We start from the raw sequence: 15,801 nt of genomic DNA, 5'->3' as shown, positions 1-15,801 counted from the left end.
GCAACCTGCCGGCCCAGGCCACCTGGCTGCCAAGCTTCTTGCTCAGTCACCTACGTCTAGGACTCTAGAGGTCAAAGATTCATTCTGCTTCTTCCTGGGCAGCAACCCATGGCAGAGAGTGCCTCTGGAGCACAGAGAGCAATTTCATTTTAACTCCCGTGACAATTTGAGTCAAATGTAGTGTCTGACTCTCGCTCTGTGCTAAGAAGGCTTCTGAGGCTGCATTTGGCTAAACGAGAGGAGGCCTTGAATATTGATTTCCCGGGTAGGAAAGGGTGGTACATGCTGCACATTTTGGACTTAGCACAGAAGGTGGCCTCTCCTCCAGCTCCCAGGAGGCCTTTGGGGATGGGGGTGGGGATCATGGCAGCCAGCCCAAGCTGTGGCACTGGCCCTGGCGTGGGCTCCGAGCCTTTCCTGTCCCACCAGGGCAAGAACCTGATCCCGCCCGTGGCTGGGGGCAACGTGAAGCTGAACTACACAGTACTGGTCGGGGAAAAGCCGTGCACCGTGACGGTCTCAGATGTGCAGCTGCTCTGCGAGTCCCCCAACCTCATCGGCAGGCACAAAGTGATGGTGAGGCTTGGGGACCCCGTCCTGGGATGCAGCTGGCCCTGGGGATGTAGGGCGGGGATGGTCAGCTCTGCCCTTGGCCACCAGGACCTTCCAGCAGAGCCTCTGACCGCTGCAGACCTTCCTCCTGGAGACCCCCTTCTGTCTCCCCGCCCCACTTCCAAGCCTCTCTCCTGCAGTGTCAATCTTTCAGACTGCCTGGCACTAGTGAGGGCTGTCATTGCACTCTTAATGATGTGTTAAATCGCCTGCTCCGAGCAAGAGGCACTTCCAGGAGAAACCTCTGTGGGCTCGGGGAGGTCCAGCATGTGACGTTCTGTGCCTGTCAGTCACCCTTAGAATGGGTTGAAACTTGGGGAGCCAGTGGCTGAAGTCAGACATTTTTAGCTTCCCATTGTGTACTGTTTCCTCCTGAATTAAGAGAATACGCCTTGCATTTGTGCGGCGCTTGCAATAGTGGGGCGTTTGCATTTGTGGGGTGGCCTCTGCAGAGCCTGAAGACCCCCTGCCTCAGCCCCAAGGGGGCCCTCTCAGCTCTTTCTGACCATCCACGATGACTGTCCTTTTGAGCAGTTTCTTTCTACCGGCTCTGCTCACCCGTTTCTCGGGACTCAGAACTGTTCCCTGGTAGTTCTGTCCCCCACGCAGCCCCCTCTTCTCTGGTGCCCCGCAGGCCCGCGTCGGCGGCATGGAGTACTCCCCGGGGATGGTGTACATCGCCCCGGACAGCCCGCTCAGCCTGCCGGCCATTGTCAGCATCGCCGTGGCAGGCGGCCTCCTCATCATCTTCATCGTGGCGGTGCTCATCGCCTACAAGCGCAAGTCCCGCGAGAGCGACCTCACGCTGAAGCGGCTGCAGATGCAGATGGACAACCTGGAGTCCCGCGTGGCCCTGGAGTGCAAGGAAGGTACTGAGGCCGGGCTGGGCCCCAGTGGGGGTGTGCGCATGCGTGCGCAGGTGAGTGCGCGTGCGCATGCGCGTGCACCTGCACCAGCGCCCTTCCGTGCTTCCACTCCGGTCTCCTCTCTTTCTCCCTCATGTGTCCTCTTCCCTCTTTTTCCAAGTCAGACTGGGAGTTTGAACCCTACTCAGGCAGTTTCCAGCCCTGAACACTGGCCCATTGGGTAGATGTTCTCCTCTGGGGGAGACCTTGGAGTGTCTTGACATGACACATCCAAGCCCTCGGCAGCTCCCTTCCTGGAGCAGGAAGGGAAGGCTGTCGGCAGATCTGAGATTTATAAACAAGTGTCTCATGGATCATATTTTAAAAATTAAAAATTCTCAAGTGGTACTACGAGTAGAATCAGTCATGTTACAGCCAACAAGGGGAGCTAGGAGTCAGCTGTCGTCACCCCCAGACAGTGTTGGGTGGGTCTGAGCTGCCTCTCAGCTGTCGGTGTGGATGCAGCATGAATCCGGGGTACCTGGGGCGCTCAGTGCCCACCAGGGAAGCCCCGCTCTTCCTGCTGGGGAAGTGGGTCCATTCCTTCCCCTCCCGCATCCTTCAGCTGTCAACACAGCATCCGCCTCATGGGACTGTTAATTACTGCCTTTTATTATATTTACGCTGCTTAATTTTTTTCTCTGCAATGTACTCTTCCCTCTAATTAGGTGTAGTGATTAGAATCTCTTTTATGTGTGGCAGGCACCAGGCTTTGAATGTCGGAGGCACGTGGTGACTTAAGGGGAAGCTGCAGACCGATAAAAAGCCAGCTTCCCCATCCTCCTCCCATCAGCTGAGCACCCCAACTGGGAGAGGAGTGTGTGAGAGCCCGATTCCTCTCGGTGGTATTTCAGAGGAGAAATTAGCAATCAAACGGGGAGCCCGGCCTGAGTTTTCTGGAGGGACCAGGAGGGGCTTGGCGTCTGGCTTTGGGGAGATAGAGGCATCCAGCAAAGGGCATTTTCTAGGGGTGCCTAGAGCTGGCTCTTGTGTGCTTGCAGGGCAGGGTAGGTCAAGACCCAGGGACATTTGCGCTGAGATGGTGAACGGAACCTTATCTCCACGCTGGGGGGAGGCCCAGCCCTTTGATTGGCAAACACATATGTGCCCTGACATACTCACCCCTGCTTGTTTTGTTCAGCTCACACATAAATGTTAGTCAGGAACTTTGGGGGACAGTATATACCAGTCTTGCCCACTCCCTTTCACACGCAAGGGTTTGTAGGCATGTTGCTGTAACTTCTGCTTGGGCAAATTAGGGGTACTCTGCCTTCAGAGCCAGGGTCCTCGATATGAGTCCCGGTGTCAGTGCGACTGGGAGGTACAGGGGTGCAGGCAAAGAGCATCACAGAAGTCTGCAGCAATTTCTCTGGGGACCAGGGCAAATGGATTCTCTTGACTAAGAAACAGGGCGGTCCTTAGGGCTAACGCCAGCCCTGCAGGGTACAGTGGGGCCTCTGTGTGGCAATATTTTGGGGCTGGCGTGGCTGCTGGTGTGTGCCTGTGGTCAGCAGAGCCCACTGCACTGGGCACAGGGCCTGGTTTTCAAGGCCCCTTGAGCTAAGTGGGCTTGTAAATGTCTTCTGATCCTAGGAAGTACTGTCTTGTATTTATAGAAATAAAAAGAAATCATTTAGTCAGTGTCCCCTGACAGTGCTTCTTTGCCAGTGTCTGTTCATTCACCCTGGTTGTGTGTGTGTATATACATGTGTTATGTACACCACATGTGTGTGCGTGCAACATACATGTGCACTTGAACTAGGAGAGAGGCGTGGCAGAAAAGCACAGGTGCAGCACCCTGGCAAGCTGGGGTTTCCTAGGGCAAGGGGTGGGGGGTGGCATGGACGCCTTAGTCACTGGGTCTGTGCGAAGGCCTGAGCTGGCCAGACAGCAGTGTCCATGGCAGAATTGATGGGCAGAAGGCAGGCCGGAGGCGCACCTTGCCTGCTTACACAGGCGGAAGCTGCCTGGGGCAGAGCCTCTTGTGACGGTTTGATACCCCAGCGAGCTGCGTGGGGCTTTGGGACTTCAAATGTACATGATGTTCAGTCTTACTCTAAAATAATTGCCTTTTCCTTCTTCCCCCCAACTTTACACATCTCCCCTTTCCCCCAGCACACTGTGAAAACAGTAACAAAAAAACTCATCACCTGTCCAGATCTGGGGACAGCCTCTTTCACCCCTACTCCCTCATCATGCTTGGGAGGAATTTGGCCCAAGACAAGATACCCTGCACTTGTCTTTTTGTGCCTGCGTTCACCCCCTGTGGCTGCCTTAAACGCCCCCAGCCCCTTTTATACTACACATCTGCAGGCTTCCCCTCCCTCCTCCTCCCCCACCCCCATCTCCAGGATCTGGGCAAGGGTTCTGAGCGTCTGAGGTGGGTTGGCTTTGGGGCTGGCTGCCCAAGTCTCACGGCCTTCTCTTTGTGCCAGCCTTCGCCGAGCTCCAGACAGACATCCATGAGCTGACCAGTGACCTGGATGGAGCTGGGATTCCCTTCCTGGACTATAGAACCTACACCATGCGGGTGCTGTTCCCGGGAATTGAAGACCACCCTGTCCTCCGGGACCTCGAGGTGAGAAGCAGTACGTGTAGCCAAGCCTCTGCCCCATCTCCGTGTTTGCACAGAGAAAGCTGTTGGGGACCTCGGGTCCAAGTTCCCCTGGAACCAAGGCCAGGGGCAGAGAGCAGCCTGCTCAAGGGGCCTCTGGGCGCTGCGGACTGTCACAGTGAGGAGGCAGCCTCACTGCAGAGCTGGGAATAGGGGTTTGGGCCTTGGGGCGGTCGCAGATCCCCGGAAGAGTGAACGGAAGTTGAAAACCTCTACAAACCCACCGAAAGAAGAAACCCAGCAAGTGAGCATAAGAAGTTCACTAGATCCTTGTTTAAGAAACCACAATATAAGGGCTGTCGCACTTAATTGGTGCTCAGTAAATATATGTGGAAAGATAAGTGGAGATAGAAATATGAATGATAAAACCTAACTGTCTTTGGTACCAGCAGGGACCTCATCTTTTGAACATTTTATCCCACTTACTGTCTAGCGTGCTGTCTGGCTTATGCATATATTCATATTACGCTTTGTTCCGAAAGGGAGTGGAATGACTTATCAAGACAAATACCAGAGAAAAGTGAAACATAAATGAGAAAAGCAGGGCAAAATAATGATCATAAAGAATGATCATTATTAGTTGACTGCCAACTATATCCTGGTGTGGTTTTAAGAAGCTCGTGTGCGTGCATTCATTTAGTCTTCCAAGAGCCTTCCAAAGTAGATACACCCATTCTCTGGTGGCGGGGCTGAGGGCACACAGACAGCCAGGGGTTGTGCGAGGCCATATGGCTGGGAGGACTCGAGTCCGGGCAGGTAGATTCCAGAGTCTTTACTCCTGATGATGAGCCTGTGACCTGTGGGCCGAGTCGGTGGTGCTCATTAGGACGGATCAAATGTCGAGCTAAGCAACAACAAAAAGCAGGACCGATGCCAGGGATTATATTGTTCATGAAATAAAAGCAGACCCATTGCTCAGCCATGGTGTGGCTTCACAGAGAGTGACCCCAGGCAATGATGACATGGGTCTGCCAAAGCCGAGTCCCCAGAGACTTTGGGTTCGCACATATTTCTCCATGCTCGATTGTCGAGTGAAGTGTGTATGTTTCCATAGTGAGGACACGTGCATTTCTGTCTTCGGTGGGTCGAACCCAAGAGGCCTCCCGTGCTCACCTGTAACAAGCCCCACTGTCTCCATGTGTCTGTGTGTGTGTGCATGTACAAGAGTGTACATGCATGGCTGATATAGATGGTTCCCCGACTTACAATGGATCAACATATGGCTTTTCTGCTTCAAGCAAAAGCAAAGTGCAAAAGCAATATGCATTCAGTAGAAACCCAACTTTGAGTTTTGAGCTTTTCCTGGGCTGGTGATCTATGTTCTACTTTCTTGTGATGTGGGGCCAGGGCAGTGACCTGCAGCTCCCAGTTGGCCTTCTGATGTTGTCATGAGGATAAGCAGCCTTCTACCAGACTTTCTTGAAAATCATCAGGAAAGAGAGAGATGAACGAAGCAGTCATCACAGCACCCTCATCACCCAACAGTTAATACTAGTTAGCTCATTCTTCATGGGCAGTGTTCTCTCAGCTGTATATGTCAATGATGAGAACTTCTGCCACCATTCTGATTATACCTTCAGTATAATTTTCTTTTTTATCTAATAATTTATTTTTACATATTTGTGTGCATTTTTTCATCTCAGTTGCATTCCCCTTGGGTTTCCCATCAGTATAATTTTCAATAAGTGACATGAGCTGTCCAACCCTATCACACAGCATTGCCCAACTAATGTTTAAGCGTTCTGAACGCACTGAAGGTGGGCTGGGTTACACTGTGTCCAGTCGGTTGGGGTATGGCATGCACTCTTGACTTACGATATTTTCAACTAACTATAGACTTCTGAGGATGTCACCTCACACGAGTCAAGGAACTGTATACAAACAAAACATCGTCTGTATTATAATATTTCTATCTGTCCACTTCTTTTGTCTCTGCTCTCCTTGACTTCTCCTCCATTCCCTCATTTTTCTCTCCCCTTTATTTTTTCTCTCATCTTGTCTTTACTTGTCTCAAAATCCCAGCACACTTAACCCTCGACAAGTAAGCAAGCTTCTACCAAAAGAGAGACACAGGAATGATAGAGGGATAAGGTGTGTGTGTGGGGGGGGTGGGGGTTGGGGGGGTTACTGGGTGGGAGGAGTTGTAAACTGTGCCCAGACCTAGTTTATCCTTGTAGTTCTGGCTTCCAGTGCCATGCTTGGCACGGAGTAGGTATGCAGGAAATGCTGAATGATTTGAATAGAATAACGTCTGTGCGTGTGTGACGCCGAATGGAACAGTGGTCTTAAGAAGGGAAATTGTGTTCAGACATCCCATGGCCCTCTGTGGGCAAGATGGAGAAAAGCCATAAGGCTTCAACTAGGATGAGCATATAGCATTATTTAGTTTTTCATTAGCTCAGTTTCCAAGTAGATTCCCTTAAGCACATACATTTTAAATCAGATTTTCCTTTTTTAAAGAATATGTAATTCTTCTTTAAGATTTATTTATTTATTTATGCATACAAGAACTGAAGTACAAACCAGAGTTGCAGGGGGTGAGAGGATTCACCAGAGACAGAGTTGGGAGCAGAACAGGCAGATGGATGAAGTACACTGCTGAGGGGAGCAACGGGCAAGACAGGAGAGGTCTGCCACGCCATGTGGGTCAGCTCACTGGCTGGGGATCGAGCTCATGCTGCAGTGGCTGTGGAGAGCTCCATAATGGTGAGACTTAACCTCTTGTGCCAATAGCAAGGCCCGACATCAGATTTTCTGAGGCCATTTCAAAGCTGACATCCTTACAGCCCGGGGTCAGCCACTCCCCATTCTCTTGGTGGACACACACAGCTTCCAAACTTTTCAGATCATCCCTTTGATCTGCATCACGCAGCATATTCCTCATTTGATCCTGTGTATCCCATGGCCTTCCCATATGCACTTTCTAAGTCCTCAGACTCTCAGTCTGGCTTGGCCCTGGCTTAGCACATACCAAGGCCAGTATGCTCCCAAGGGCTGCCCAGGGCAGTGGCAGCAGAGTTACAGGCGTGCCCCTTCCTCGGGATCTCAGGTGTCTGCAGGCTGGAGGCTACTGCTCCTATGTGCGAACCATGGATTTGTTCAGTGCACAGCCTACCTCACTGTACAGCCTTGCTCACTCGGGACCAGAAAACTCCTCATTGCACTTATGAACTATGCCAGCGACTGTGCTGAAAGCTCTCGGGGTCCCCAACTAGCTGCATTGCTCCAGGCTTCCCCTTAAGATCAGTTTCCTGAGAGCAGCAAGATAGGACCGTGCTGCCCAACTCTGAGTCTTTATTCCTCAGCAAGGTGCCAGGCCCAGAGCCTGCTGGGCAAGCCAGGCTCAAGAAGAAAAACAGGAAGGAAGCCTGGATCCCCCCATGCCCATTCTCCTCCATGCAAGGCAGAGTCAGGCCCCTGTTTCTCTGGCCACTACCATGGCCCTGCTGGCATTGTTCCCCAGCATTTAACGCACCCCCAAAGGGAGGTTTCTGGAATGACAGGAATGACAGCAAACTTATCTTTCTGCCCAGAAAGTCTCACAAGTCCTTGTTGAGCCCTCTTCTCATTCTGGAGACACTGCCCATCCAGGGCTGACACGCAGGAGGACACACAGCCCTGTGTCACCAGGGGTCACTGGCTCTCCTTCTGTGTCCATCAGGGATGTAGGAGGACTCAGGCCCTGGCAGCTCTGAAAGGAGACCCCTGAGAATGGGGACTGCTGGGTTCTGATGCCCACCTGACTGGCCAGTGGGAGTCCCTAGATGCTCTCCGGGACACGCCCCAAAGCATTCCTGTGGCCACATCATGTCCTTTGTTGACACTGAAATTCCCCCTCAGATTAAATCATGAAGGGAAACTCCCCGCCCCCTCTCCTGCTCACCAGAGAGTTAGCAGCCAGCTTGACCTCTGTGCCTGTGCGGAGCCCAGCTGCTGACTAATCGTCAGGCACCAGCTCTGAATCAAGTGGGTTACATGGCTGTTTTTTTTTTTTTTTTTTTTAATTCTAAGGAAATACAAACTTACCATGCAGAACACAAACTTACCATGTTGTGTGTCTGCAACCATCAGCACTGTCCTTCTCCCAGACTTGTTCATCTTCCCAAACTGAAGTTCTAGCTACAAAACAGCAGCTCCCCTGTCGTCCCCCCCCCCAACCCCAGCCCTGTCTCCCCCCCGCCTTTCTATTTCTGTGAGTTTGATAATTCTGGCTGCTTCATAGAAGTAGCAGCATTGTCTTCCTTTGGTGACTGGGTGATTTCTCTTCCTTTTTAAGGTTCACCAACCTTTTCAAGGCTGACTGGTATTCTGTTGCCTGTATATGCCACATCTTGGTTATGCATTCATCTGTCAGAGGACACTGAAGTTGAACTGTTAGTGACTGTGAATAAGGCTCTTACAAATGTGGGCATGCAGATAACTGTTGCTTCCAGTCTTTGGGGCATATGCCTGGCAGGTGACTTTTTCCTTTCCATTAAACTCATCCAATGCTTGCAGACAGAAATGAACCTTTGCTGTCCCACATTTGGCCTGGGGTTATGTGAGATTGAGCCTCTGATGCAAGATCCAGAGGTCTTGTGTGAATCCAGCTTCTCTCCTTTGTTCCCAGTGCCATCCTGCCCCCAGAAGAGTTATTCCTGTTGTCTCTAGAGACAGCCCAGAGAAACCACTGGTCAAGCCAAAGCAATGTTGCCTGGTCTTCATGGATACTCTGATACCTGTGTGTGCAGACGATGCCCTCTGGCTGCAGACTGTCCTGGAAAGCAGACCACCAGGCTTTCTTCCGGGCCCAGTGGGGGAAGTCTGGACATTTGGGAAAGGGCTGCCCAGGCAGAGGTCATACACCAATCCATTCAAAACAGAGCTAACACCCCCCTCCCACCCTCCAGCTTCAACCCATCATCGCCTCCTAAGCTTCAACCTATTGGGTTACAATTAAAATTTACTATCCAGTTTTATATTCACAGACTTCAACTAAATTATCAAACCATCTGGTGAATAAAGAAAGTCTTGTTCCAGAGTGGCATTTGCTTAGGGGGTGGGGTGGCAAGCTACAAAGGGGAATTGTTCTGATACTCTTTACCACGATACTTCGCTTCCATCTCCCCCTTCATAAAACGGGGCGAAAATTCCTACCTTCCGCACCCGAGACACGGTACCGGTGCATTAGCTATCTCAGGGACTCGGGCTAATCTGTGCCAATGGAGTAGGAAAAAGCAGATCATAAACCTGCTGCTGTTTAAGTGTGCGGAGTGTGTGCCAAACGCTTCACATACATTATCTTATTTAATGTTCATAAAACATTATGACACAGGCACTCATATTCTCGTTTTACAGATGAGGCAATAGAGCCCTGAGGTGAGGGAGCTTTTCTCCAAGTATAAGTTAGTTCATTTCTCTGATGCCAAATCCCAAGCTACCAACCGACCGGGGTGCAATTTTCCCGCTTGTGACTTGGCTAAATCTTTCTCTCCAGGGTCCTGGGAGGCTTCGAGCACATCCTCTCCCCGGGTGCTTTCTGATCAGCCCTGAGTCTTTGCCCTCCTCTCAGGCCCCCCCAACCCCCCCTCAATGGCTAACCTGAAGTGCCAGAAGCCCTGCTCTTGGCACTAGGGGGCGCTCAGAGATGACTCAGTTACCTCCTCGGGTCCTCCTGGACGCAGCCAAGGATGGGGAGGTCGGGTGGGATTTGGGTTTGGAAATCTCCCACTGCCCTCACTGGCTGGCTGGCCTGGTTCAGCTGCAGTAGCTTCTCTGAGCGTCTTGCCAGGTCATTCAGAGTATAGTTGGCACAAATTATGCAGTGTGCCAGCATCCTGTGTTGCACACAGTAGGTGGGTAAGAATTCATCATTAGAATGAATTGTAGGGCCCTCCTTGTGGCACAGCAGGTTAAAGCGCAGCCCTGCAAGCCAGCCTCAGCCACTTCAATGCAAGTTTGATCCCCCGCCCCAGAAGTGACCCACATGGCACGGCAGACCTCTCCTGTCCCGGCTGCTGCTCCCCTCAGCAGTGTACTTTGACAGTCGGCCTGTTCTGCTCCCCGCTCTGTCTCTGGTGAATCCTCTCACCACCCCCTGCACCTCTGCCCTGTACCCCAGTACCCCAGTATGCGTAAATAAATATTTTTTTTTAAAAGAATGAATTATAGAGGTGTCTCCTGAGGGGGTTGGAGGACAGAGCAGGAGCAGGCTCAAACATGTCTCATGTGTGAGGGGGCACTCCCAAAGGCAGGGGGGGGAGAGTGGCAGGCAGACAGTTAGGCAGACAGACCACTCTGAGCATGAATGAGGCCACCTGTCCTTCCCTCCCTAACCCCCTGGGGTGGGGAACCTGGGATGCCAGGAAAGAGAGAGAACAGCTCTCGGGGAACAATGGGTTCTTCAGTAACAGCAGTGCCATCAGCCAGAATGATCGGCAGGGGGCCCTGGCTGTCCCCACTGGGTTCTGGCATGTTCCCATCGCTTCTGAGAACTGCCTTCCCACGCGGCCTTCCAAGCCCCAGCTCTGCAGCAAGGTACCTGGCTCAGGAACACGCACCCACTCTCAGCTTCCAGACTTTCGGCAGCAGTTGAGACCAAGTGGCTGGGGTTGGCGAGAGACTTGAGCGGTGAGCACACGGCCTTCCCGCCGCTGCGGGACATAGAGACGCAGGAGCTGCTCCAGAGTGACTGACAGAGGAGAGCTGGGCCTGCATGGGACAGGTCTGCCCCAGCCAGGGCAGACCCAAGGCCGGAACCAGGGGCTCTGGAAATGAGTGGCACCCACTTCCTGACTCTGGGTCTCCCACCTTCTTGGACCAACCACACATCAGGCTTTCTGCCTCCATCTTCCCCAGTTTAGAACCTCTGGGCTAAAAGAATGGCTCGTATCTGGGCCACATGTGAGACTGTGCTTTCTCCCCTCGCCTTCCCTGGTGCTCACGAGAGCCCCCAGGGCAGCGGGGGTGGGGGGGGAGGGGTGGCACCCTGCTGGGCTTCCTGGCCTGGCCTGACCTTGCTGGGGAAGCTGCTGCTTGTGGCCACAGAGCCCCAGGTAGCAAGAGGGTGTCAGGTATGGACGGGGTGGGGCTTCTAAAGCAAACACCTTCATTTTGCTGATGCAGAAACTGCCTGTCAAGGACCCCCCACTGGTAAATGACTAGTGAGCCGCAGATTGACTGGCTCTGAAACTGTGCTCTTGACTGCCACACACTCAATACTCCTTCCCCAAGACCCCACGGGGCAGGTGCATCCCTCGTGAGGTGTCTCCATGGCCCCCAGCCCCTTCCCCCCGCCACCCTGTCACCCAGAAAGGGCCTGCTCCGTGTGCTCCAACAGCTCCCCTCTGTATGTTACTTTTTAAGTAAATCTTTTGTTTTAAAGCGCACACACATTTTCTGAACTCAGCTCCATGCTTTTCCCGGAGTGCAAATACCATCAAGAAGCCTCCAGGGCAAGAGGCACAATGTCCCCAGCCCTGCAGATGTCCCCTGTATTTACTGCGGCCCTTGCAGTCGCAACCGCCCCCAGAAAAGCCGCTTTCTAACACCGCTGAGTCGGGGTAACTGTTCCCTGAAGACCTTCACAGGCATTCTGCAGCCCACGTTGTCCCGCTGGCAAGACGCCTCCCTGTGGCTGTGGCGGGCGGCAGGGCCTTAGTTTCCAGTGCTTAGGTGTTCCATGGGGCCAAGAGACTGCGGATCCTGGAGCTGTGTGTTGCCTCCGGACAGTTGGAGGCTCACTGCACATTGAACCTCTTTTGTGCCTCTCAGAGATGCCTGCTCCCCACCCAGCGGGGTCCCTGGCCCATAGCATTGGCGGGTGCTCACCCAGGCACCCTTACAAAGCTCTCCCCGCAGAGGGAAGACGCAGGCAAAAAGACAAAACCTTCCTGTGCCCCTCGCCTGGCTAGAGTGGGATCTCGAAGCCCCTCAGAGACCTTTAGACCAGAGTCAGGGAGAGCCTGAGGCAGCTGAAGTGACCCCTTATACTTGAGGTGAATGAACTTGGGCCCGAGAAGTAAAAGGACTTGTCCAGTGTCCAGGGAATGGCAGCTCTGAGCCCAGGTAGAGCCAGAAGTCCTGACTCAGAGGCCCCATTCTGTTGGCGGGACTGCTGAGGCCTGGACGGGTCAGCATTGGGTCAGCTCAGACCTGGGGATCCTTCAAGTGGTGTGTAACCTACAGCAGCCTGGCCTCCTGGAGCTCAAAGCGGGTGGTTGGAGGGTGTGAGTGCTGGTCGGGCCCTGCCACGCCCCCCTCCACCACCAACTGCATTCCCCTGAGAGTGTCTGGCAGAAGTGGGTTCACCTTCCAGCACCGCCATTACTAACAGTGATGTTCTCTCTGCACCTCAGCTGACTCATCTCTGAATTAGAGACGGTGACAGTGGCAGGGGCTGTGACAGACTTGACGGCACAGGCCGGGTCCCCAAGGTGCACCAACTCTGAGGGAGTCGGGTGTCGGGCTCCCCGGGGCTCAGCTGGCCTCCCCTGTACAGATGGGAGTCGGGACCCACCATCCCTGGTCTCCTCCGCAGGTGCCGGGCTACCGGCAGGAGCGGGTGGAGAAAGGCCTGAAGCTCTTCGCCCAGCTCATCAACAACAAGGTGTTCCTGCTGACCTTCATCCGCACGCTCGAGCTGCAGCGCAGCTTCTCCATGCGCGACCGCGGCAACGTGGCCTCGCTCATCATGACCGGCCTGCAGGGCCGCCTGGAGTACGCCACGGACGTGCTCAAGCAGCTGCTGGCCGACCTCATCGACAAGAACCTGGAGAACCGGAACCACCCCAAGCTGCTGCTCAGAAGGTAACCAGCCAGCTCCCTCCTCCAACCAGCTCCCCAGCCTTTCAGAGGAGCCGGGGCATGCCAGACCCGGAGGGACGAATCTGTCCGTGGGCTGCCTGGCCACGACCACCATCTGCTCGCCTGTGGTGCTTCTGTCTCTCCACGTCTCTTTTCTTTCTGCCCTCCTTCTTTGGTTTGACTTTCTCTGCAGGCATTCTCACGTGGACTCTTTGGGATCCTTCTCCCATCCCCAGCCTTCTCTAAGCCAGAGCTGGGCTTAGGAGAGATCCCCACCCACACCCCAGGGCCCTTCTGGCCTCTTCCCTCACACAGCCCTCTCTCTGCATTCATTTCCATGTAAATCAATTAAAAGTAAGTACCATCACAGATCACCCTGGAGCTTATTGGAAATGTAGAATCTCAGGTCAGCCCCACACTGCTGTGAGTCTAGAATCTGCATTCCTGGGAGAAACCTGGGTGCTTTGTATGCATCTTCGGGTTGGAGAAGCACCTCCAGTCCGTGTGAATTAAATCCCTCAGGGGCAACTTGTGTCTCTAGGTGCGAGCTATGAGCTTCCAGGGTCGCCCATGCCCTTGCTGATCTGTGGGACACCTCACCCCTCTACACAGTTGAAACTCCACTGGTCACATGTGAAAACACAAGCATACCCAGGGACTCTGGCCTCATAGGAGACAGTCTCCCTATTTGACCTTGAAGGCCACGTCTCCTGTAGCTGTTATCCCAGTGTCTCTGGCCCACCTGCAGATAAGTCTGAAAACCTCCCACGCCAGGTCGTGGCAACAGCCCTCCTCCAGGCCTGCCCAGCTACCTGCGCTCGGCCAGGCCCTGCCTTCCGCCCTGGCTCTTGTGTCTGAGGCCAGGCCTCCCGCGTGGGCCGGGAGAGACTTGGCTGTCCAAGGTGTTTACTCCAGGCTTTTTCCTGGTGCCGTGGACATCCACTGGCGCAGCTGCAAAGGTTGCTACATACAGCAGCAATCATACAGCTTCGGAAACAGCAAGGTAGAGTGTTTTGATTTTTGTTTTACTTCCACCACGCAGCCACCTGCTGGCATGATGCTAGGTTCCCACCGCCTGCCAGAGCTCCCACCGACTATTTCCCGGCGTGGTCCCGCTCTGTGTCTCGTGGCTCCTCCTCCGGTTTTCCGCGGCTCCCTCCCAGATGCCCTCTCTCTCTTCGGCTCGCCTCCACCTCCCTTTCTTCTTGCCCTGGCTGCCCCTTCCTTCAGTAGTCCCCCCGCCTCTTCTCATTTCAGCTTCATTTTCTGCTGGCTGCAGTGGGATTTCAGTTATTAGAATCTTCTGGCAACTGCAACCTTCGGCTCTAGCCAACATGCCGCACGGGCCGCTCGCTCTCAAGCTGGCCACGTGCTTGGTGCACGTTTGAATGGAGTTTGTTGCCTCTAAATGGATATCGCTGAAGGAAGTCTCCGTGGCCAGTAACGCTGCCACGGTGTCTTCACTTTCCAAGTCGAGGAGTAAATGGGCTTGGGTGGCAGTGTGAAAGCTGCAAGCTAGACTCGAGAAGGGACTTCCTGGCCTTGCGAGTGAAGTCCTAGAAGGCTTCTCAGGAATTTCCAAAGTATTTGGAAACCTGAGAGATGGGACAAGGTAGGCCAAGTCTCTTGGGAATGACTGGGGACCCGGCTCCTCATTGCTGTCAGCTCTAGGGGCCCTGAGCTTGGTGAGGGGCTCTGTCTGGTCTGGCTCAACTTTCCCCCATGACCAACAGCTCTGAGACCCTCCTTTTCATTCCCTACCCAGTTAGTATCTTCCCACACCCTTTTCTCACCCAAAGGCACACACGCCTACCCCACCCTTCCTTGCCCTCCCCTCCTCTAGCCTGCCCCACCCTGCCCAGTCCTGGCCTGTCCTATCCTATAAGGTTTGCTGAGGCTGAACCATCTAATATGAAAACTAACTACACCTGACTATTTAAGTCTAAATTAATAAAAGCTCAATAAAATTAAAAACCTCACTCACCATATTTGAAAGGACTCAGTGGTCACTTGCGTGGATTGAGTTTTCATGAGGGGCCCAGGTGGCTCAAACACATTCCCCCCAAAGCCCACCAGGAGCCTGAGCCCAGGAAGCCACCTCCCAGCTTTGCAGACCAAGCTCATCCCATTCAGGGGGTCTCTGCGTCCACAGAACTCACGTATTCTTTGATTCTCAAGATTTAGCCTGGAAGTCTTAAACCTCCAGAACCACGAAGATTTTCGCTGCCGTCCCGGTCCTGGGGTCTGACTGGTGTTTCTGTCTTTGTCTTGCTCTGTTGGGTCCCTTGGTGACTGGTGACAGGACGGAATCGGTGGCTGAGAAGATGCTGACCAATTGGTTCACTTTCCTGCTCTACAAGTTCCTCAAGGTAGGGATGCCTGTAGGGGCATCTCCCGCCCTGCCTCTGTTTCCCTGACAGCTGTGACAGGAACCTATTATCCTCCCCAGCCTGCCCCACTTCCCCCACAGACCCCAAGTCCCCAGGCCCTAAATCTGGGGTAAGAATCCCACCAAGAAGCAGAGTTTCCCCTCATCATAGTCAGTCCCTACTGAGAGCCGACGCCCGGAGACCACTTCCCCTGGACCCTGGAGGGGGAGATGAGCCCCTCAGAGACCCTGTGTGAGCTCCAGAGCCAGCATCATACTCACTCTTTATTCCCCACTTTCTCCCTTCCCCTTCCCCCTGCCTCTCCCAGCCCAGACTTCCTGAGGCTGATGAGCATCCCCGGCAGGTACAGGAGCCCTGTGGCCGCAGATTAGCCCACCGGTGTCTGGGAGGTGGAGCAGGCACTTGGCTTCCAATTACCAGCTTGCTTTCTAAGGAGTTCAAACCTTGGAGGCCTGACCTCTCTCTCTTGATGGGGCAGCAGAGAAAGCAGGGTGGA

At 53.7% G+C, this 15,801-nt stretch overlaps 1 protein-coding gene across 1 annotated transcript in view; it reads left to right on the top strand.

The window, feature by feature from the left end:
- PLXNA4 (plexin A4) overlaps positions 1 to 15,801 on the top strand; it is a 415,861-nt gene that overhangs the window by 361,561 nt on the left and 38,499 nt on the right. Inside the window, exons 19-23 of the mRNA XM_012720772.1 lie at positions 430 to 576; positions 1,247 to 1,481; positions 3,953 to 4,095; positions 12,650 to 12,918; positions 15,218 to 15,284. Coding sequence (XP_012576226.1) covers positions 430 to 576; positions 1,247 to 1,481; positions 3,953 to 4,095; positions 12,650 to 12,918; positions 15,218 to 15,284 — 861 coding nt within the window. The remainder of the gene's footprint in view (positions 1 to 429; positions 577 to 1,246; positions 1,482 to 3,952; positions 4,096 to 12,649; positions 12,919 to 15,217; positions 15,285 to 15,801) is intronic.

Source organism: Condylura cristata, unplaced genomic scaffold (genome assembly GCF_000260355.1).
Source record: "Condylura cristata isolate star-nosed mole 26May11 unplaced genomic scaffold, ConCri1.0 scaffold00005, whole genome shotgun sequence".
Lineage (NCBI taxonomy): Eukaryota > Metazoa > Chordata > Mammalia > Eulipotyphla > Talpidae > Condylura > Condylura cristata.
Note: the sequence above shows the minus strand (reverse complement) of the source record. Positions and strands in the feature narration are given on the sequence as shown.